General features: G+C 47.0%; 1 gene segment (V, D, J or C); it reads right to left on the bottom strand.

The window, feature by feature from the left end:
* Nucleotides 1-3,212: 3,212 nt before the first annotated feature.
* Nucleotides 3,213-24,427, bottom strand: part of LOC123388327 — a 57,152-nt gene continuing 35,937 nt past the window's right edge. The window contains 4 exon segments of the C gene segment in view: nt 3,213-3,765; nt 4,419-4,526; nt 5,200-5,244; nt 6,696-6,950. Of these exon segments, the coding sequence occupies nt 4,420-4,526; nt 5,200-5,244; nt 6,696-6,950 (407 nt within the window).

The following is a 24,427-nucleotide window of genomic DNA, read 5'->3' as shown; positions in this document are numbered from 1 at the left end:
CTTGACAGGTTACTCTTAGCTTTTGGCAAAATCATGAAATAGCAGCTCACCCAGCCGACTCCTCTATTCATCTCTCTTTTCCTTTCTCTTATGTTGCCCCCACGGCCCCCACCAACCTGGCTTCCTTCCCAGTGCCTAATGGCACTAAGTATTTATTTGTTCATTTGCTAGTTAAGTGTCTATTAAGCATCTGTGGCGTGCCAGCCATGGGGCTAGGTGTTGTGGACCCAGTGATGAACAAGATACATTGGCCATCCCGAGGAGTGCAGAGTTGAGTGGACTTTCTTGCCAAGATATTATGTGGTAACTACATTGATATCTGTTAAGGCTTTCCATGTGACCCAGGGGAGTGGGATTTTAATGGTCAAACCAAGAAGATAAATAATCCTTCAAGACTCATGTGGCTGCCCCTCAAATGGTGGGTCATAGCAGAGGGGGTCACTCTGTTGGAGTTGAAGACCCCATCCCACTTTAGGGTGTTCCTGAAGCACATCCTTGATTAGCCCTCTTCTCTTTCTCTCTCTCTCTCTCTTTTTTTTTTTTTATGATTTTTATTTATTTAACACACAGACAGCGATCACAAGTAGGCAGAGAGGCAGGTGAATAGAGAGGGGGAAGCAGGCTCCCTGCTAAGCAGAGAGCCCAATGCGGGGCTCGATCTCATGACCCTGAGATCATGACCTGAGCTGAAGGCAGAGGCTTAACCCTCGAAGCCACCCAGGCACCCCAGCCCTCTTCTCTTGAGGGGACAGTTATTCCAGTTACACTGGCGAGGGGCCAGGTCTCTGGGTGAAGTGTCAGAGAATCTTCTAGAATCTTAGAACGGGGGTTGTAAGAAGTCGTTTGGTTCATTCTTTTGCCTCCAGAGCTGGCCTGTGTTTAATTAAGCTCTTTGGGCAGTTGGGTATCTGTCCAGACAAATCCATTCTACAGCTGGCCTTGGTGACACATTCCCTAGTGGGACAGAGGTCTTATCTCCTCGAGGCTGGTCTCTATTCATGGGGCCTGGGGTTCTCCAGGGCTGGGCCTTCGTATGGATGTGATGATGGTGTAACCGGGTTTCTTCAGCAGCCTCTTCCTTCCAGGCTGAGCAGTGCCTTGGTCCCTAAGTGCCCTGAGGGGCTCTGCTGCAGTGACCCCTAGGCCCTGTGCTGACCTCCTAAGGGGCACAGAAACTCTTGGTCTGGGATTGCAAGGGTATTTTAATTCCCCCGGACACCTTAGGTGGGGCCTGGGGCCAGAGGTGAGAACAGAGTGGATACAGAGGAGTGGAGTGTCCTTATCACCCCCCTTAGCACACCCACTTGCTCCCGGTCTGCCCTCTCACTTGGCTCTAATTGGCTTTAGGCTTAATGGCCTTAGATTTGAAGGAAGGTTCTTGCTGGGATCAAGAAGCCCTGGTTTGAGATGGAAATGTCTCAGGGGTGTGTCGACCCTGCTTTCCAGATGGCCTCCTATGTGCCTGAGGCTTGGCTTGGGCTGGGCGGGGAAGGAGGAACCCTTGCTCCCTTCGTGGGTCTGGGTGGGTCCCTAGCCACTGCCTGTCACCTCATAGGTCCTTGGGTGGCCTTAGGGGTCCATGACTTCAGGGCCCTGACAACTGAGGGCCCTGGGATGGCAAGATTCCACAGACTCCCCTGGCCTCCTCCCAGGTTCTTGGAGGGATCTGTCTTTAGCCCCTCCACTGCCTCCCAGGGTCCTTGCTCCTGTCCCCTGCTCTAAGCACCCATGTCCCCCTCAGGCTCAGCATCTTTGCTGCCAACTCTCAGGAGTAGAGCTGCCTCCCTGACCACCGGGGTCTTTTGTATACAGACCAGAGTGAATTACTACTTTAGGAGGAAAAAAAAAGATCAACTAATCTGCCTTAGGTTTTTAAGGGTTGATAAAGGCTTGCTCTATTAACCCTCCCAGGGGCATGTTCATTGAATCGGGAGAGGAGAATACTTTAATTAAAAGAAATTCCCAATGGCGGGATCTCTGGAATCTTGTCAGGGCGATGAGGCAGAACCTTACCTTTGGGAAGGTGGTACCTGTCCTGCTGTGTGTGAGAGGGACCCGTGATGATGGGGTGACCTCTGTGGCTGTCCCTTTTTGTGATCTTTAAAGGGACTTGGATTTAGGCTGCAGGTGAGGGGACTCAGTGAGAACTGCAGATTCTGTGACCGTCCTCCTCCACAGAGGCTACAGAGTCAGAGGCCTGTGGAGCTGGAGGCAGCTTCCCAGTCCTAGAGGATATTTTATAGGCGGTGACCCTGGAAATTATGGAAGCCCCTCCGTACTATGCCTAAGTCCCCTGTTGAGCTGGGGGCTTGATCCCTGTGAAAAGCAGCAGGCCTGACTTGTAGCTGGAAGGACTTGCATATATCCGGCTGATGTGGTTGGAGCCACATGTGTGAACCATAGAGGTGTTTGGGGATAGGACCCTCCCTTCCCCCTGGGAATCCATAAGCCTTGGGCTTGATGGCAGTAATTGTGAGGAGGATGGCTGCATCTCAGAAGGGCACTCAGGCCCAGAAGAATACCGCGGACCCTGGGGAGCCCTACCTTCTGTCCTCTTGCTAAAAGCTTAAGACATACACACACCCTCCTTGGGAAAGTTCCTGAGCTTGAGGAAAGAGGATTCATTTCTTATATCTAGGCTGGGGGGGAGGGAGGAAGTAGAAAGTCTGGCTAATCTTCACTCCCTTTCCCTGCTCTTAGACCAGACACCCCAAAGTTGTGGCATTGGGGTGGGACCCAGGCAGTGGACTGGTGGGTGGTCCCCAGCCATGAATCTGTAGGGGCCATGCCCGGTTTCAGTGAGAATCCAGTCTGAAAGGAAATGGTCCCGGAGGGCAGGAGACAGTGGGTGGCATTTGGGGGATGCTTGCTGTGTGGTCCCTGCCTGCCAGATTTCCACGGCCAGTCCTGATCAGTCATGGGCATGGGCCTCCTACTATGGGTGGCCCAGTGGTGCAGCAGGAAGACAGAAGAGCAGGGACCTCAACTATTAAGTGGGTTTGCCTGCCCCCCACCCCGCCTCCCCCAGCTCAGCCTTCTAAGTGGAATTTTTTTAGAGGTTGTTCCAGGATGAGATTGACTTCAGCAGCTTGTTGAATTAGGCACCCTGAGCAACATCAGGACAAACGCCTTGGTTTCTTTCTGCCCAGTCAGGGATCAATAGCAAGCTGAGCATACGTGACCCTGACCAAACCCAGTCAAACAGGAGCACATTTGGGCTCTTCCAAATTGTCTTTAATGAAGTCAAGGGTAGCAGAATATACAACGCTGCTCAGATACACAGCACAGCAGGGTCTCTGTAATAATTTCCCCCACATCTTGGGGAAAAGGGTATACATATTTATGAACATTATTTTAAAAAACGGACTCCTCACAACCTTCTCTGGGAGCTAGAGCCCAGGAGGACCCACTGGGGGTTCCTCACCCAGAGGATAGGGGACAGGGGATGTAAGAGGCAGTCTCGGGAGGGACAGGGAGTCTCTCCGCAGCGGCCCCCTGACTTTGCTGTGAGCGTCCAGTGGTGACAAGCAGCAATGAGGGAACCGAGGGGGCAGAGGCAGGGTTTGGCAGCTCTTCAGCACCTTGATGGTGAGTATCTGGTGGGATCCAGCTGGTGGCCATTGCCAGTGGGGCCAGAGAGGCAGAGGGAGCCTTCTTATCTGTTCAGGGGAGCAGACAGTCTGCCTCTCTGCTTGAAGAGAGGGAAGAGGTACGCTGGGGAGCCAGGAGCGAGGGAGTGCCAGGCGCTCTCATGTTCTTGGTGACCTGGGTGGAGGAAGCACAGTGGTTAGGGCTGACTACCGAGGAGACAGAGTCAGGGGCAGTTAGGGATGTGGATAGAGATGCCTCCATTTGTAGAGTTCTAGGAGCGAACGGACACTGGACTTTCTGTTGATGGTGGTGGAACAGGAGGCACTTGTCAGTAGGATGACAGGGATACGGGGAGAGAGCTAGGGTTAGGGCATAAATAGGCATATAACGTCTTTGCGTCGTACTGGGGGCAGAGGACATGAGGAAAGGAATTGGGGCCCCCTGTAGGTTTTGCATTGAAAGGAGTATGTGGAAGGCAGGGGTGTAAACGAATCTGGGTCCTGAGTTTCTCATGTTTTTCCACTCATTAGTGGCTGGCCTTTGCTGTGACTTGGCCTCAATGTCTTTCTTTCCAAAATGAGGAGAATAACAGCTATTCTTCATAATTTATAGGGGAGGCATGGCTCAGCGGAAGTGCCTCTTGTCCCTTGAGGAGTCCTACCAATGTTCCAGGCCACTGTTATTTACAATAGTAACCCCTAACCAGAGAAAGAGCAGGGGTTTGGTGGGCCCCACTATAGGACCTAAAAGCAAGTCCTGGGGGGAGGTTTGCTTTCCGAGCTTGGAGACCCTCACAGCCCTCCCTCCCACCTGAGATGCCCGCTCACCTCAGCGAGACCACAGCTGCAGTGTCATGAACAGGTTAAACCCAGCCACTTTCAGGAGGATGACACGCAGCCCGATCATGAACAGGTTGTGGAAGTTTAGGTTCATATCTGCCAAACAAGAGGTTATTGGCATGCGTATCCCTTCCTAACCCTATTTGTATCATTCTTTTCAAAGGAAAACACGAGCTGCACTCAATCCTTATTTTATGTCTGTCTCCCTCAAGAGTGGGGATGGGGCAGGGCTCAGAACTCACTGTAACCCCCTGGGTCTGGGTCCCCGGGTGACTAGCAGGCGCCTGAACCCCAAGAGGGACCATTCAGTGAAAACAACTCAGGTGGAAATGGATGGGCCCAGGGCAGGTGGCCGGGAGTGGTGGGGATCCTGAGAGACAAGATTCTGCCTACAGGAATCCTGCTGCTTTTCTTGAAAGAAGGCAGAAGCCCAGCTACTGGCACAGAGGGAACACGCCCTCAGGAGGAGCTGGTGAGTTCAGGGCCCTGCACAAGCCAGTTGGAAATGTCACCGCTGGGCCACCGAGAAGCTCTCATTGGTTCTCCAGAGACCTAGGAGTGAGTCATGGGGTTCTAGGAAACTAGAGACTCATCCTGAAAGTCCTCAGAGGGGGAAAGCACATTAGAGATGGTGAGAGGAGCCTGGGGATTCAAGAATATTCCCGTTCTTCCTAACGTCATTCCAGATCCATATATCCCTTCCCGCCTCTCCTATCTAGTCCGGGTGATTGTGGGTACATCTTGAAGCTGGGTTAGATCCCTCTCTTACCTGTTTCGAAGTTTTTCTCTATCAAAGTGGCATTACAGGAAAAGTCTAAAAGGAGAAACAAAGACATTTTCTTAGAGTTGAGTGAGCCGACTCTCCCATGCCAGACCTTCTAGGATTTGGGCAGATGAGCCTCTGTCTACAGGTTTTCCATGTGCTCTCCTGGAGAGATTTGGAAGGGACTTGTTGCCTATGGACACCCGCTGGGAGGGCCCTGGCTTCTGGGGACTACTACATTCACTTCACAAATGCTGCTTGTGCAAAGGACCTGTCACCCAACACAAGGCCATGAGGAACCATCAGACACAGATCCTGCCCTTGGGTAGGTTCTAGTCTGGAGTCTGAAAGAGGCAGTAAGACACACACAGTGACAAAGTGCCATGAGGGGTATAGATGCCCTCCTGTGTCCCATGGAGTCACTTCAGATTTGTTCCTTTGTTGTTACCATCTCAGTGGATGGCACTCTCATTGACTCAGCGGCTTGGGCAGGAAATCCAGCCGCCTTCCTGGCTCTCCTCTTTCCTTTGCAGCCCTGCCTGGTTCTCCCTTTGAATCTGAAATCTTGTTGGCCACTCAACTCCCTTACTCCCCCTGTCCAGGCCCCCGTTATCTGTCTGTGGCAATGGCTTCCTTTCTGCTTCCACTCTTGGCTCCTACAACCCATTTTCCACTTGGAGTGCTCTTTTAAAAAAGTAAATTGGATGTCATTCTCCTACTTAAAACCAATCAATAGCTCCTCATTGGACTTAGGAGGGTGGCTGCCCTCTCGTGACCTAGCAGGCCCTGTGATGAGGCCCTTCCCTACTTGGTCCATCTCCTGGCCTGCTGTTCTTCCCCTTCCTTGCTGTGCCCCTGTGTCAGCCCTCCACAGGCTCCCCGTCTACCCTTGGCACAGCTGCCCCCTTCTTCTCCTTTAACTCTCATCTCACCTAGCATTTCCCCAGAGAGCCCTGCCCAGACTCTGTCCCTAAGTTGGCTGCTTCCTCCATCCCCAAGTTAAAGCACATGTTACAATCCGAAGTTCTCTAGATTTCTGCTTGCTGATGGATGGCCTCCCCCAACTGTAGTGGAGCTTGCTTAGGGCAGACCCCTCATCTGACTGACTTACTCCTTCACTCCAGCCTCTGGCTGGAGTGAATGAATGACTGGCTGAGGTTGGCTCTTTGGCAGAGAGACAGAACCAAGGGGAGGTATCTCGGAGAAAAGCATTAGATGGGGCAGTGAGGGGGCAAACGGCCTGAGCAGAGGCAGGGAGGTGGAAATTCGGGGCAGGTGAGAAGCCAGTGCCTTTCCTACCACCTTCTCCCCATCCCCTCTTTGCCTAGGACATTCTGGGACATGCCAGGATGGAGCTCCCTGGTGCTCAGTCACAGGAGTGGAGGGGCTTCGCTGACAGTGGATGAGGCCGAGATCACCCATCAGAGCAGCTTTTAGGGGAAGAACCAGGCATCTCCCGAGTGGAAAGCTTCGGCTGGCACAGGCACGGAGTCTGCTCTCACCTGAGCTGGAGTAGAAGTCCTTATGGAAGGTCTCATTGCATTTAAAATCAGTGCTGGTGCTCCAGGCCAGGGCCCCATTGCTCTTGGAATTCATCGACCACATGTCCAGGACGGTACTTTTTAGCTTGATCATCGTGGACTCTGGGGCTTGCTCCTCATTGGTTTCAGAATCAAAATCGGTGAACAGGCAGACAGAGATGTTACTGGATTTAGGGCTTCTCAGCTGGTACACGGCAGGGTCAGGGTCCGTGATATCTGTGGGCCAAAAGAACCCAGGTTAGGAGATGCTCATTTCCCTCTTTGCCCCAACCCAGGTCTGAGTCCAGATGCCAGTGATGGGCAAGAGCAAGGCTCTGTGGGGCTGGCAAGTCACATTCTCAGGCTTTGGGTAGAAAAGAACATTCTGGAAACCAGTTCTAAGTGGACTGGAAGTCAGGGCCAGGCAAAAGCCATGGGTCCTGGCCAAGAGGCCAGGTTCTCAGTGGCGGCTCTCTGGCTGGCCCTGCCTGGCATTCAAGGAAACCAGAAATGTAGGGCTCCTTGATGATACTGTTCATTTTTTCACTTAATAGGAACATCTTCCAAAGCACAGTGGGACTAGTAAGCAGCAACGCTGCTCTCACAGGACAAAGCAAGCCTAGAATAGAATAGAGGCCCAGCAAAGCAAACCATACATCTAGGAATCAGGGGTGGCCTCCCCCAAATTAGGCTGGGTGTGGACAGCAATTGGAGGTTTCTTATCGGCTGGCATTAAGATGAAAGATCGGTCACATCACAATGAGGAGATTTCTCCTTGGTAAAAGTTTTAGACATTAAGTCGGAATACCTGCCTCCCAGTCCTTGATCTACCGTTCATTAAATCCAAGGTCTTGAGCAAGGCACATCAGCTCCCTAAATGTCAGGAAGTTCATCTGTAAAATGGAGACATTACGTCCTCCATGGAAAATCAAAGGGGGAGTTTCTCTCTATAGAAACTGTGCCTTAAATTTCTGTGCCTTAAATTTCCCCCCAGGAAATAGGGGTCAGTGGAGGCTTTTCCTTAGAGCTGAGAATCGTTCTTCAGTATTTCTGTAGGATTTTGTGTTTTTAATATAACTCTTGTTGTTTATTCTTTCAGACCTCCTGCCTTTAGAAGAGGAAACAGAGGTTTGCTGGGAGGGTTAACACACTGGGGCCACCCAGAGAGTTTACAGCAGGGTTGGGACTAGAGTTTCCTGCCCCTGTGGTTCTCTGCTCCCACGGCTCCCCACCCTGCATGCAAGGTTTCTCAGACCAGGGGTGCACCCCACTTGTGAGTCCAGCCAGGGTGGCCTTTGCAATGCAGACTTCCAGCTGGACCTGAAATCAGGGACACCAGCCTTTGGCCTTGTCTTGGGTTGCTGAGTCAAGGCACACCAAGGGTATCAAGTCAAGGGTGTGGGGCTGTCCCTGGAGCAGCAGAACACGGGTGGGTATATGGTCTCATGTGAGGGGCATCCAAAGCTCTGGCCCTGAGGAATTCTGCCTGTTCCTCTTCAATGTCCCCATATCTAGGGCTGGGGGTAGGGTCTGACATCACTGTGGATTAAGGCCCTAGGGCATAAATCTTTTATAGGGAGAGAAAGAGACCGAAAGCCATTATGTGCCACCAACATACCCCAATGGGTTTGTTAGTCCTCGATGGGAGTCATGGATGGGACTGGGGATGGGGATGTGGAAGGGTATGGAGGTGCTGAGAGAATGTGGTCTTGAGGAGAAGGTAGAGGGTAAGGTGCCACTAGAACAGTTTGGGCTTAGTGGGGGAAGAGGGGTTGCTGTGGGGGCCCGATGTCCAACTCTGAGTTGTGGTTAAACACTCAAATCAAGTTCTAGAGCCACTAAGTGTCAGGCTGGAGAAGGTCTAGCATGCTGCCCAATGTGATAGTCTTTCGCTACCTGTGGCTATTTAAATTAAAATGAATGAAAGTGAAATCAAATTAAAATTTAATTAAAAATTAAAACTTCATTTTAAGAGTGTTGTAGCTGCTGTGTTGGACAGTGCAGGTTGATAGAACACTTCAATCATCCCAGAAAGTCCTGTTGGACAGTGTTGGTCTGGAGAGAGCTATGCTACAGAATATGAGATTTTTCAAGGAAAGGTACTGAGGGCTGATTGTGCGCCTTAAAAACCATCTTTAAGTCGGTGAGGATGGGAGGGTGACTCGTGACTCCATGAGGGAAAGGCCAATTTTTGCTCAATCTCGCTAGTGAGAAATCAACATGAAATAGCAAATCAATGAAGTCAGAAGACTTGAGATGATTTTTGCTGCTCCCCAGTCTCATTTTTACCAAGACTTCATTCATTTTTGGGCTTCCCTATCTGCATTTTTGCTGTTGTTTCTCCTGTCCAGCTTCCTTACCTCTGATTTCCTCTCTTGCTTCCCTCTCTACCCCCACTATCTCCCCATTCTCTTTTTTTGAGCTCATCCTCCAAAGTACTTGTCTAAAACCTAGAGCTGATTGCATCATTTTTGTTCAGAATAATTCAGGGACTCCCTAGTGCCCACAGAATAATGTCCCAATTTCCTGGCATGACATTCAGGGGCTGTCATGATCTGGAGAGCTTGAATTTTCTTCTCTCAAGTCCTTTCTGTGCCTTAAATGAATAGAGCTTCACCTGCAGGCCCACAGAAAGAGTTTTCAGGTGAAGACCTACTCATCTAGGGCACATAAGGGACTTGAGAGAAAAAAGTCAAGTTCACCTAGTGTCTGCCATGTAGTATGTGCTCAAGAAACAATTGTTGGATCATAAATGGCCTAGTAACCAACAGATTTGCAAAATTTCCTGCTTATCAGAACTTTTTGGTAAAAAAAGCTGGGTACTGATCCTTAAACTTGCTTTTGTTTTAAGTCCTTTTACTTCTGCTCCCATGTAACTCTGGCACAACCATCTCTTTTTGTCTGAGGATGAGAAATGAATCACTTTTAATTTGGAGGTCTTTAGGGGTTCCTCTGCCAGAGCCCTGGGAGGAGACGCATCCTATCCTGTTCCACCTTAGCAATGCCCATCCTTCCACTGATGACATTTCAGACGTTGGTCTTAGGAAGACTGGATCAAGTTTCCAGTGTGGAAGTTCAGCTCTGCTAGATCCTAACTTTTCATTATAATTCAAAACTGACTGCAGAGACACATGTCCAAAAGCTCTAGTGCTTCCGACGCGTTGGGGCACAACAGTGAAATTAGTGCTTTGTAGTTAGGTACTAGGAACCCGGAAGTGTTCCCACTTAGGAATCCTGACTCTGGGTCCCACTGAGCCTCTGGTGAGCATCAAGAAACAATGAACCTGGGTGGACTTACCAGGAGTTATGGAAATTCTGGTTCCTTTGCCAAATTTCAAACGTGAGGCAACACCGTCATACCACACCTAATGTCTCCATTACAGAAACCCTTAGGTTTCGCCTCCTCTGAGGAATGGGGTAATCTACCTCATAAGAGCCTATTGAAGAAGGAGAGGGGAGGTCCCTAGGACATGAGGCATCCGGGAAGGGGCTGGCCCCCTCTCACATTCATATCTGGTCTCCATTTCTAAATTGGATCCCCAGGTTCCTAGTGGCCAGCCTTGGCCCTAATTGTCTGAATTCTCTTGAAGGATCTAGAATTCCTTTTCTCTATTGTTTAAAAAGACATTTTATTTGCTTTTCCCTGCTTCCAGTTTATTATCAGATGTGTTTACTTAGGCCAAAATGCACATGCCTTATTCACATCCAAGATCCTGCCTTTTTTATTGTTGCTCCTTATGCTTGAAAGTCCCCTTCTCTCCAGTCTCTGCCCACACAGATCTTACCTATCCGTCAGGCCTAGTGAATCCTTTCTACTGCATAAAACCTTATCTGTCTAGGCCAACTTCCAGCTGTAAACTCATTCCTCTGAATCTCGATTGTGCCTATTGATGTCATCAATTTGTTCACACTGAAATAGTTTTCAGCTTGCTAAATTTACAGTAGTTATGTCCCTTTAGCTAGTTCTTATCCAATTTGGGAATAGGTCAGTCATCTATCTTAGACTTCTTTGCAGTCAGTCTAACATTTTTTAGAGTGATGGCCACATAGAAGGCATTAGAAAATACCCATTGAACGATTAAAGCCAAGTTTTAAGGTGTTTGACCTAGAGAAACACAGATTTTCAAAATTGATAGTGATGGCTTTTCCTTTCACAGAGGCTTCTGTAAGACAATTCACTGTAACACACACAGTTAGCCTCCCCATAGTTAAGACTGATATTCCCAAGGAAAGGAATAGAGACACTCACTGGCCCATGGGATTGCAAATGGGGCCACCTGGGAAGACTCACCAGCTATTATAGACACTTGGGATCCTTTTCCAAATGTGAATTTGCCCACAGTTCCTGCAGTATTCACACTGCAGGTGACACCATTACAGAAACTCACAAAATCTACCTCTTGCTTCAGTAGAAGTACTGATCTCCTCCAGGGGACAAGAGAATCACACTTTCTAGAGTTAGACCTTCTGCTTGCTCTCTTGTGTTGAGGATTTGGTTTTTCAGCCCTTTCCCCCCTGCCCTATCCTGCTATAGTACCCTGTGATCTCAATAAACCAAGAATTCAGTAGGGCACAACCCCTGTCCAGGGCAGCGGTGTCTTGGATCTTCTCGTGGAGGGCCCAAGACTATGTACTTATCACTTGCCTCAAGATTCCTAGTCTCAGTCTAAAGATGTTTCCTGAGCATTGAATGCTGGATGGGAGAATTTTCTGGGGATGGGTGAAAAGAACCATTAGGAATCCTACAGAAGAAAATACCTGGGCTCAACTTAGCATCCTGGACAAAGAAGAATTAGTTGTCAAGGTTGACCCTTCCTCCACTTTACTTACTTGGCTGGACATTCTCTCTGTCTGGTTCCTGCTCCAAAGATTAACATGGTACTCTGCTTCATTCCCATGGCAGCTAAGGTATTTGTAATATCCTTCTTGATATTAATCTACTGGAACCCACAGGCTGCGAAAGCACCATCCTAAAAGTCTCCCTGGGTCTTTGTTTCTTAGATTTTCTATTTCGCAGGGAAGCTCTTACCCCTCCCCTTTACAATAATGTAAACCTTTTATAGCAAGGCCTTGATGAAGATGGGGAGAATAATAATAATAATAATGAAATTATCACTAGAAAAACACTATGAATAGTATAAGACTGATGACCCCTGAAACAAATAATACATTATATGTTAATAATAAAACAAAAACCAAAAACCAAAAAAGCAAACAAAACAAAACAAAACAAAAAACAAAGAAAGGCTATTATTCATTAATTGCTTGCTATCTGCTGGGCATTGTCTTATATTATTATGATGTGGTTCTTGGCATTTTGACGCTGACGAAGTAGAGACTTTAGAGAGGGTAGGGCCAGAATTTCCCCCAGATCTGTCCACCTGTCAAGTTTGCTGTGAAGCCCATACAATCCTGCCTCTGTGCCTTGATATGTCACAAAATATAACTGCTCTTTAGGTAGGGTCAGGGTCCCGTTTTTCCCTGGGAGAGGTTCGAGACTCCTAAACTCCAGAGAAGGTTCTGGGAGCAGGTATCCCCATACCACGTCATTAGCTGCAACAAGGAATGCCACCACTAAGGGCTGTGATAGGCAATAAGAGGGAATTCAGGTTCGCCCATTAAGTCATTCCTTCCCCACAAGGGCACGTTGCTAATTTCCTGAATGTTCTGATTATCTGGTGCTGATATTATAGGCTTTGTTTGAGAGTGCTGAGTATCTGGAATTCTTTCTACATTTCTGTAAATTCCATAAAATTCTGCCTGGTCTTTCATTTACTCAATTGGCTCTTGGGACTTCTGTCTTTAATAAGAGAAATGGGAATGTTTTAAGTCACCAAGAGAGCTTATAGGAAATGGAAAACAAGTGTTTACTGTTCCCCTGAGTTTGCTGTAAATCATTGCCGGTTTTCTCACAGACAAGCCGAGGGTTACTTTTGCCCCAGACTCATGCGTGATCGTACTCACATGGGTTCACAGCCAGCCTGGTCCCAGCTCCAAAGGTCAACTGACTGTAGCTATTAGACAACACAATAGCGGGGCGCTTTACAAGAACTCTAAGCTGGGCAGGGTCAGCCTTCTGGGGGCAGCAATGTCTTCTGTTCCCATGCTACAGATACCTCCAAATCACTCTTTCCCTGACCCAAGAGAAAAGTCTGGCTCACCAAGTCCCAGTTTTTCAAATGCAATAAGCCCACAGACCTTTCCCTCACAGCCAGACTGGAGCTGGTCGGCCTTCCTGGAGGGTGGACACCCTTTCTGGGTTCCACACTGAAAGCGAAGGAGGAAAATTGGAGGTGTCTGAAGAAGAGCCAGGAATTAATTGGGAAATGAATCTGGAGGGGGAATTCAGAGCCCTGGCAATAGCTGACACATCTAGGGGACGGCTAACTCCTGGACTCGAGGCCTGTGCAAGGCTCTTTTAGAAAGGCGTTCTGTTATTCCTTGAGGGCAGAGAGAGAGGCTAAACTTGCCAGAGGAATAGTCACATAAAGGCACAGGGAGGACTGCTTAACTCTGATGGTTGTGAGAATCAGGAATGAGTTACATACAGGGCCCCAGAATCTTTTTCTCCAGAGGTTTCTAAGATTAGGGTTGACATCCGTATGGGGAAAAAATAAATCTCCAAAGTTTGAGAGTGGTTTAGACAGGTACTTCTTGGTGAGAGTTTCACAGAACTCTAGTCCTAAATTTTTCTGCAAAAAAGATTCTAAGCTCAAATTAGTTTGAAAAGTGCTGTTATACTCTATACTGACAAGCCATATTAGCTAATTTTAAAGGCTCTGAGAAGTCCTGCAGTGAAGAAATCCAGAGCTTCTCAAATTTACTTGATCTAGTAAACTTCTTTTCTTAAAACACTTAAACACTTAAGATCTTTGGAACATGTGGGTATATATAAATATAAATATATTCCTTGGAAGTCCCTTTTCTAGTTCCAAGAGTTTAAAATTCCATCCAAACTTTAATCCTTCAGTTTTCTGTGTTCTGAATCTGTTCTCCTGCCTGCTCCTGTGGACATGATTAGGGGTCTTATTGATTCTGATTATTTCTTTTTGATTATCACAAAACAGCTTCATTCTATTTGGGGAATTGCTGAACATGTTGTCAGCTGTAGAGTGAATTCTCCTGCTGCCATCAGGAACATCTCGAGGGCAGGCACAGATGCAATCAACAGGCAGGAACCACAACGCTTCCACACTTTGCAGAGTTTACCTTCTAGAAACAACTTTAAAATCTTTCCCAAATGTGAATTTACCAGTCTTCTTTCCACCCACCTTCCTACACACCTTGGAGCTGTGTACCTCAAAGAAGATTTTGGTCCTAAGGGAGAAGTTTCCTTAGAACAAATGGAGGGAAGTTTCCTGGGTGGTCTCTCAAGTGGAGACGTAGACTTCCTGTATTTATCAAGAGATGTTTTTCCTTTTTCCTGTTAAAACCCTCTTGTGCTACTTCCGTATCACAGGCATTATGGTTCTTACATGCACTGGAACTCTGGTTCTTGAAAAATAGCTTGGGTGTCAGGCTTTCCAAATGCAGCCTGGGAGGGAAGAGTCTTTGCTAAAATGCCCAAATGAACAGGTAAAGGCCACGGACGTTTTCCCCAGAGAGATGGGCTTTTTCTCACCCTTGTGCATTTGGATGGATTCTCTAATCTCCCATTTTGAAGTCTATGACAACTCTGTCCGTTGGGGAATACTTGCTACTGTCTAAAGCAACAGGTTCTGAATAGTTCCTACCTCTCCACTCAGGCCTTCCTTCACTCCCCTAGCCAGAAGGTATTTTTTCAACACTCATGTTTGGTGACACTTCTGTGCCAGACATTGGACTGGGCTGTAGAGGTGTCAGGATGAAGGAGAGAGGGTCCTGGCCTCACTGAGCTTACAGGGCAGGGCAGGATGCATGGAAGTTCCAGGGAACTAAGACAGGAGGTTGGGCATGCCTTCCTCTCTGTTCCCGTTGCAGCTTGCGTGGGTCTCCTCTACATTGTAACACGGAGCCCAGTTGTCTGTTTATAGACGTTTACCTGCTGGGAGATCCTGAATGGCAGAGACTGCCATCTTTCCTGCCTGCCTGCCTGACTTCTGCCTCCCCTCCGCCCTCCCTCCTTTCCTCTCACTCCCATCTAGCATAGCGTTTAGAATGTAATAGTTGCTTAGTAAATATTTATTGGATGCAGTCCTGCTGTCTATCTTTTATTAGGACTATTTCATTTCTCTTTTGTGTTCTGTATGGTTCTCTTTTCTAAACTTTTTATTGTTTTTATTCCATTAATTAGGCTTTAAGCTCTTCCTATAGCTCTCAATTAGATATGGAGTTTTGTGAGAGTGTGTCCAAAGGCCAGTGTCTTTGGGAAGTTTAATTTCCCACCTTTCATGAAAACTCGATGATAACAAAAATACATTTTTTGGCATAATCAGTCATAATTTCTTTCCTGAAAAAGATCTCTCATCTCAAAAGAATCTAGAAGCAGCAAGAGAGTCTGTCTCAGTAATGATGAAAAGGCCAATACCCATGGGAAATTTCTAGCATTAGAAAATAAACCGCTATTGAGCCAGTGGCTGGAAATTAAAATTTCAAAACATTCAAGCCTCATGAAGAAACATGAGAAATTGGCTGAGAAAGTGCAGATTCATCATCTAAGAAAGCAGAGTAAGGGACTTTCTGTGTCTTTGGCTAAAGTCTCAGTTCAGGCACTTACTTGGATGCACCTGGAGTCTTGTTCCACTCCCAAAAGTGAGTGCTCGGCCACCTGTGTCCACACTGTGGTATGATCTAGTACAAATACCTGCCCTCTGCCACCCAGGGTGGCTGCCCAGTCCCCTACAGGTTTACAGCACTCCCTCTTGGGGGAACAGAGCTTTTAAACAGCATGTTCCAGGAGGCCTGGGTGGCTCAGTTGGCTAAGCGTCTGACTCTTGATTTCAAGGTCATGATCTCAGGGTCGTGGGGTTCGAGCCCCGCTGAGTGTGGAATCTGCTTGTTTTTCTCCCCCTCCCTAAGCTCCCTTAACTCCCCGCTGCCATTCCCGCCTGCTCTTTCCCTTTCCCTAAATAAATAAATACATACATACAATCTTAAAAAAAAAATTAAACAGCCTATTCTATGGTTTTGATGATAAATTTCTCTTTCCATGTCACTTCATGCCCAGTAGACAGTCCTTCTAGGTTTCCACTTCCCTCACTGCCATCCCTACATCCTGACAACCCAACTCAATGACTTGGTTGATCTCTACAGAAATGCCGAACCCTGCCTCAAGGCTGCCACAATCACCATGGCAAGAAGGCTCAGGGTGGGCACACTGAGGACTAATTAGTGGCCTCCCAGGTCTGGGGTCTTCCTTCTCAGAGTATGGGGGGGAGGGGGGATGGCACTCACAGTGATTAGCATGGATAACACGAAGACACTAGTCAAATAGAAGTCGAATAGATTCGAGTTCCACTCATAACTCTCTTATTCCTAGCTGTGCAATCCTGGGCACATTACTTAACGGGAAGCTCTGTTTCCTTATCTGTAAAGTGGGCATGATGCCAGCTACCTAACAGGAGGATGAAATTGAACATGGAGTGAGAACTTCGTGAAAGACAGTAGTCGCTGGTGTATGCCAAGCATTCAGTCAATAGTAGTTATAATGTAATGATTCAGCAGTGCTCCACACGAAGGGCAAGACATGAAACTTTTTGCAGCTCGAGGAGACCCATCCCTTCCCCACACTCCCATCCAGCACCCCTGAGTGCCCCCACCCTGGCTGGGATGCTCTCCCATAGGACAGGTATTTCATGGATCCAGGGGGAAGTGTGAGAGAGAGTCTCAGCCATAGGGTTGACGGGTGGGGTAGACCCCTTAGCTGCCAAGGAGAAAGTTCTGCTTCTGAAACTGAACCAAGAGTAAATTATTGTTTTTTTTTCCCCCCAAAAACTTGAGGATTTGTCTTCTAAAAGTACTGTTTGCAAAACCCTTGTTCAGCAGAGCCTTGACCATGTCATTAGACCCAATGCCCTGCTAAGTTACTCCCGGACAACCAAGGATTCTTAACGACGGAGCAGACCACATCACGGGCTCTCATTATTAAAGTATCCTTCCATAATCTATTCCTGTCTACCACATTTCCCTTATCGAAATAAGAATTCTATAATACTCACAGGGATGAACAACAAGCCTGGTCCCTCTTCCAAATGTAAGTCTGTAGTTTCCTCCTGATACACACAGTGAGGAAAGCCTTTGATAAAACCTGTCTTATGTGACCACCATCGACCCACTGCCCCAGTGGTGTTGGGGCAACCATCCAGGGAAAAACCACTGGTGGACGCTCTGGGAGTTGCAGGAAATCTCCTGCAGCCCCTAGCCATAGAGTCAGGGGTGGGGGTGTCGGGAGCTGGGGGTGAGGGCTGAAGAGTGCTTCACCCTCCTTTACCCAGAACACTCGTACTCCTGTCTGCAGAGCAGTGGGGAGCAACCTTCCAAAACCGCCACACCCTGCCTGCTTCGCCAGGTCACTAAGGGTCTGACCCCACTACTCTTCTGTCAGATACAAGGGGCTTTAGAAAGGCTGTGAGGCTGGAGGGCCCAGGAGGCCTGATGATTTATCGTGCTGAAGCCTGTCTACCTCCTTTTCCTGAAATGCTGCTGTCCTGTCTTCCCCCTTCCTTAGCTCTTTAGAACTACCCATTCCTAGGCGTCTTCCTGTGTGAGGCCCAGGGGTTGGTCCCTGCATTTCTCTGGGTCCAGGACAGACTCCAAGCGGGATCCAGGCACTTCCCAGTGACTGGTGCTAGGCCAAAGCATCCAAAGCCCTTTGATTTTTTTTTTTTTTTTTTTTAAATAAGCTCTATGCTCAACGTGGGACTTGAACTCATGATTCTCAGATCCAGAGTTGCATACTCTTCTGACTGAGCCAGCCAGGTGCCCCTGATTCCTGTATTTCTAATGACCTTGATTCAGACAGGGACTGGCTTTTATGAAAACATAGGACAGAGGAAAAAAAAATCACAAGAGTTTCCTTATAATTTTGAAATAGGGGAATACCAGAGACCATGTTCCCTACTTCAGAGATGTGGAAACTAAGCTCTCGAAGGCATGGCCTGGGCCGAGGTCCTGAACCAAGGCGGGAGCTCAGCCATCAGCTCCTGGCTGGTGTGTGCTGCTGGCCTTCAGCTTATCACACTCTGGGCTTGAGGGCCATGTTAGCAAAGAGCTGTGCGGCTCTGCTGAGCTCAGGGCTGGGATTGAGGGGCTGGGGCTTTGCCCCTGCCCTGCACTGCCTTTACCATGTGGCCCAGGACAGATGCTTAGACACTGGGCCTCCAGATTCCCCTACAATAAGGGCAAGATATCCCCAAGGACCCTTCCACCTCTCACGGTCTGTGGGTCTTTGTTCAGTTGGAAACCCAGCCTCAGGGAAGAGCAAGGCAGACTTTCACAGAGGATGGGAGCGTGGTCCGTAGAGATGCCAAGAGAAGCAGAGGGCAGAAGAAACAAGGGACAGGCAAAGGTTTGGGGCAGTGACTGCCTAAGAACCTTAGCTGTGGCACTGATGAATGACATTGTATCTCCCCCCCCACAACCCCTGCCATGGACGGAAGAAGTTGTCCAGCACTGGGGGTAGGCACAGTGGTTGCAGTGGTTGGGGGTGTCTTGAAGGGGGTCATTCGTAGAGGATGGCCCTAGCTTACTTACTTGGTATAACCATCACTTGGGTCCCCTTCCCAAAAGTGAGCCTGTTGTTCCCATAGCTACACTCTGGATAAGTGCATTACAAAAAGGTCCTGGGGTTGTGCATGGTCTCATGGAGGACACACAACCTTCTCTGGAGCTCTACAAGCTGGGGACCTGGAAAGGTTGATCTACACATTTTCCCTATAATGCCAGCTCTGAGCCTGCCTAATGGGGTTTGGCAGCAGCCCCCACCCACCCCTTTTCCTAAACACAGCTATCAACAAACAGCCTCTAGCTATTTCTTCTCTGGGAAAAACAGCCTTCACTAAAGTTTGTGAAAAACCTGCCTCCTACGGAGGCCAGTGGGTGTGTTTCTAAAGATACCAAGGCCAGTGCTAGGGGTTGGGGGGAGCATTTTCTCACCTCAGCGGCCATACCTGAGAAGGTATCAGTTTTTTGGGGGGACATATGCACGAATGTATTGCTAGAAAGAGTAGGAGCAAGAGCATTTCCAGTATGCTGCGCTGGGGCACATGCTAAAACCATGCCTCTGCAGGACGCAGTCACCTCTTCTTCTCTGGCGCTGAGCCAGAGTTTTGGTGACTCACGCCGGGCTCATAGCTGTTTCTCTCCTCACAGCACTCAAGGATTCTGCCAAGGGGGCCTTTTGTCCTCAAGAAAGTCAAACATTTCAGCAGATAACAGACATAAATCCTTTTCCAGAGACACACAGGTAGAATCATGCTTGGTCTCTGCCAGAGCATATGGACTGACCCTTGTCACCACTGTCCTGTCCCCAGCCAGTGGGGTCCCTGCCAGGCCCCTGGGCATGTGCGTGACCACATACAGTAGCCATCTTGTCACCCTCACATCTGCATTGTTATTGGACTTTTAATATGTAAGTGGTGTTTCCCTGATGGACTGGAAGTTCCTGAGAGCAGGGGCTTATGCTTCTTCTTTTGTTTCTTTCTTTGTTTTAAAACCAACTATGGTCCCTGGCTTATTGATGATACCCAGTAATCACTGAATGAATTGAACTGATTTTTACTGGGCACAATTATTGGGACAAAGAGGCCAGTTTTGGGAGAGGCTAAAAGCAAAGTATATGCTGGGTAAACGTGAGCTTCAAAATTGAAGTCCTTAGGCAGGAAAAAATCAAGCAAGCATTTCTAAGACAGATAATAAGGAGGCAGTGTAAAACCCCAAAGATTGTGAGGTTCATATTGACCCTCAACGGAGAGGGGGCAACTGAATGAACAAGCAAGTTACTTGGTTCCAAAGAAAACTCAAGCATTTTTCTCTTAATATCTCAACATGACACTGATTCTCCTTAAAGGGTAAGAAAAATAACATGGCAGAAAATACATATTCTGAGCTCGCAGCATTGTTATGATCAATAATAACAAAGCAGCAGTAGTAATAATGACATTCTATTATAGTCCATGCTAAAATGTAAATCCAATATTGCAGGTGGGTTTACATATTTCTGGAGATCTGACTTACTTGGGCTGATCAAAAGTTGGGTGCCGGTTCCAAATATGAGCTTCTGATAGCCTGTGTTCACACTCTGACATAACCTTATACAAAATGGTACTCTGTAACTGAACCCTAGTCTGGGATTCCTATGTCACGCAGAGGTCAAATACCAAGCATGTTCCCGCATCTGTGTGCATGTGCCAAAGTGGGAGGAGGTGTATAATTTTACTGTTTAACTTTCATTTTCCTAAGACCAGCGGAAGATGACAAGAAATAAGGCAGAACCCAATAGAAGATTCTGCTTTATATACACTAGATTATATAAGAAATGTTGTACAAAAAAGGTCATGAAAATTCAGGTTGAAAAAGTCATTCATATAATTATAGACTTTCAGTGCTAGCCAGGACCTAGGGTAATTTTATGGGTTTATCCATTCTCACTAAGTGTTCAGGACATGCTTCTTGCATTACTGATGCTCATGGATAAAAATGCAACTCTATCATTGCTAACTTATCTTCTTATTTAAGAAGGTGCAGACAAGGGGCACCTGGGTTGCTCAGTTATTAAGCACCTGCCTTCAGCTCAGGTCATGATCCCAGAGTCCTTGGATCGAGCCCCACATCCTGCTCCCTACTCAGTGGGAAGCTTACTTCTCCCTCTCCCACTCCCCTACTCCTCATGCTTGTGTTCCTTCTTTCACTGTCTCTCTCTCTGTCAAGTAAGTAAAGAAAATCATTAAAAATAAGTAAATAAATAGCAGACAAAACCATGCACACCCCCTCAAACAAATCAATGAGAACAGATGTCTCTCAACTATAATCCAAATCTAGATATTTCATAGAACTTACTTGCTTTAACAAATAGTCTTGTTCCTGTCCCAATTTTGAAGACTGCATTATTTCCCACAGTGATTTTTGCTATGACAAAATGGGCCATTTCCTTCCCCTTCCATTTTTATACCACAGCTTGGGAAACAGGCCCAGGGCGCCTATGGGAAGGTGCTAATAATAAGGAACACTTTTTTTATACTTCCCTAGTAAAACTCATTTGTTTTTTTTCCCGTGTTGAACATATTTCACACCTCCTACCAGGTTCACCAAACACTAGTCACTATTCTACGAAATCCGGGGACCAGAATACCCAGGCTTTAGTCCCAGCCCTACTTTTCACTGACTTGATGATGTTGGACAATTCAACCAACCTCTCTGAGTCTTAATGTCCATATTAGAAAAACAAAGAGCTCTGAATTAGATGATGTCTAAGCTCCCTTTCAGAGCAGAAGTTCTGGGATCCAGCAATGTCCAAAGTGCCTTTAATGTTGTATTTTCTATAAATCACACCTGTGTCAGGCACTTGCTGATCAGTTACACTGGTGACTGGTCTTCCTGGGGAAAACACAAGATACAGTGAAACAAAGGGAGAGAGTCAGGACAAGGGAGTGGTGGCTGGAGCTCCCTTGTCTTCATGAGGGTAAATTCTCCCAGTAGCCCCTGTATTCTTTGTCTCTTCATGAAAAAGGGAAGAGAATCCTTTGGATATTTGATATTTGGGGCATTCAAATCAAGATCTCCCAAAGCTCCATCTCTAAGTCATGGCAGTATTTAAGAATAGAAAAGATCAATTCCATGTTTTTCCTTACTCACTATGATTGGCATTGTCTCTCATTTCTAAGTAAGCCCTGGTACAGGGTCTATGACGAGTGCAGTAGAAAGAGGAAGGCTTTGAGATCAGAGCCTGGTTTGAATGTGGACTTTCCTACTCACTAGGAATCTTGGGGATTTACTTTTCTGGGCCTCAGTTTCCTCTTCTGTAAAATAGGGACACTGCTCCTTGTTCCTTAGAATTGTTTGAGGATAAACAATACCGCATGTCATGGACCTAGCACTGTATCCACACACCCTGGGAAGGTAGTTATTCTTTCTGTGTTAAGTTAGAATATTGATTAACAAGATTATTTTCTCAGGGTTATAGAAATATTTGTTTATGAAATAATCATGACAGTCTGAGCCCTTGAGTCATATAAACTCTTGGGTAGTATAAGAGTGAGGTCCCAGAAGCACAGATTTTGAATGCTTTGCCCTACTCAGCTCACAGTGGAGGAGTCTAAGGCACACAGAGGCCCAATGACTTATTCAATGTCACGCCACCAGCTGGGGCCGAGTTAAGAACTCTAGACTGAAACAAGCAGCCCTGAACTCCTTTCTCTGCACTTCACTGGCTCTTCTCGAACAACGTGTGGTGTAAAGGGACACAATCCCTCGAGTGAATTTGGTATAGCTTATTTGGGGGGCATGGATAAAATGACCTTGAATATCCTCTGCCCCAGTTTGTCTCTGAATCAATGGCCATGGACGTAGAAAGGGTCTGTTAGATCAAGGCCATGCAATTTTCTGCTCTTCTGGCTTTTCCCCTGAATCAAGCTCCCTTTAGTTCAGTGCTGGCACTAAACACTCTGGCACTTTGGTATTAGAGCTTCTGCCAGCCTCCTATCTTGGGGAAAAGTCTTAATTGTTGGCTAAATTCCACCACGGAGAAAATATGCTTGTATAGTCTTGGAATACTTTCACTAATTTCTCTGGGTGCCGCAATTCTTAATACATCAGCACTAGATCATAGCTCATTATAAGTAAGGCACAGATGATGCAAATGACGTCTCCTTTTCAGCTGATCACTGTCACCAGGAAACATTTTGCAGTTACCATTTACTCAGCCCCGTGTTCAGCCAGGCGCCTGTCCCAAAGGCAAGTCTGTCATTTCTCCCAGTCAGTCCCACGGTGTCTGACGCCTCGCAAGAAATTCTGTCACTTCACCTCTTTTCCTGATATATCCTAATGAGTTAGAAAACACTCAAGATTTCATATAGCTACTAAATATATTCTTGGAGAGAAAAACAGCCCCCATTCATAGACTGCTGGTGCTAGGGGGGCAAAGAGGTCATGCAGACCTGCTTCCCCATTTAAAGGACGGAAATCTTGGGTCCAGAGGCCAGAAAATCCACTGTTCCACTGTTAGTTGGTAGCAGAGACAAAACACGGGTCCGTTGGATTCCCAATCTAGGTTTTCCTCTCTCCACCACATCCTGGATGTAGCGGCATTTACTTAATTTCTTCTTCCCTTTGGCCTGGAAGCTTGGTTTCCTTGGGTGCTTGATTTCCATTAAACAAGAATTTATGAAGCACTTGCTTGGTAAAAGGACCATATTAGATGCTTCCCGGGCTAGAACAAGAGCATCTATTCTCAAGGATCTTTCAGTTTTAATGGGAAGATCTTCTCAATAATGAAAGATTCCCTTAGTGTATATGTCACAGATTGTCCAAGATTTCACAGCTCAATTTGCAGTATGAAGGCTAAGAGGAATGGGAGGGATGCCTGGGGAGAAATTATAGCCAGGCTTCAAACAGGAGGCCAGGCTATTTCCAAAGATACCAGGTTTGTCCTAATCATCTCGAGTGTTTGTCTCTGCTCCATTCTGGTCTAGTGAATTGGTTCTACTGTTATTTCCAACTCTGCTATTACCTATTTTATTTTTTAGGGCCTATTTTCATTTTTAAAAAAGATTTTATTTATTTATTTGACAGAGAGAGAGACACAGTGAGAGAGGGAACACAAACAGGGGGAGTGGGAGAGGGAGAAGCAGGCTTCTCATTAAGCAGGGAGCCTGACATGGGGCTTGATCCCAGGACCCTGGGATCATGACCCAAGCCAAAGGCAGATGCTTACCAACTGAGCTACCCAGGCACCCCACCCTATTTTCATTTTTTGTTTCCTCTGGTTATGCATCCTTTTTTAAAAAAAATTCATTTTTTATTAATATATCATGTATTATTAGCCCCAGGGGTACAGGTCTGTGAATCGCCAGGTTTACACACTTCACAGCACTCACCATAGCACATACCCTCCCCCTGTTTTCATTTTTAATGTCCCCCACGAAGGCTCTGTCTTAAATTCATAGGTTGACTGATAAAACAAGGAAGATGCATCCCTAAGGGCAAAACACATGTAAGTACATGCAGAGGCCTTAAACCAGAGAAGGGGAAATAAGAGCAGGAGGGGGCCAACATTTACCTGGAGAGACTAGAAGTGTGGTCCCTTTTCCAAGGGTGAGTCTGCTGTATCCTACCTCCCCACCATAGTAAACGACCATACCAAAATGGCCTATAGTGTTGGGCTCTGATCTACTTAGAGAAGGGGAAAGAAAACTATCATTTATGGAGACTCTATTACATGCCAAGCAGGTTAACAACCTACATACATCACATTACCTCATTCAGGCCACAGCTGTGCCATGGGCTCGGATATTATTATTCTTATTTTACAAATAAAGAACAGGTGATCTGAGGCTGAGCGGCTTGAACCAACACTGTACGAAAGACAGAAATCACCCAGATGCACAAGACAGGTAAATCTTGAGGAGCTACAAGAGAAGAATCCTCCTTCTTGTCCTTTTTAGAGTGAGATTATAGAATTAACCCATTGGGGTTAATTCTCTTGCTAGAGCCAGATGTCAGAACTTTAATAGCAGTGATCCCCCAAAACTCCAGCTCACCCTCCATGACCATTTCTTGAAACATGAAGACATTTTGCCCTC

Source organism: Mustela putorius, unplaced genomic scaffold (genome assembly GCF_011764305.1).
Source record: "Mustela putorius furo isolate JIRA1106 unplaced genomic scaffold, ASM1176430v1.1 tig00003898_pilon_pilon_pilon, whole genome shotgun sequence".
Taxonomy (NCBI): Eukaryota; Metazoa; Chordata; class Mammalia; order Carnivora; family Mustelidae; genus Mustela; species Mustela putorius.
Note: the sequence above shows the minus strand (reverse complement) of the source record. Positions and strands in the feature narration are given on the sequence as shown.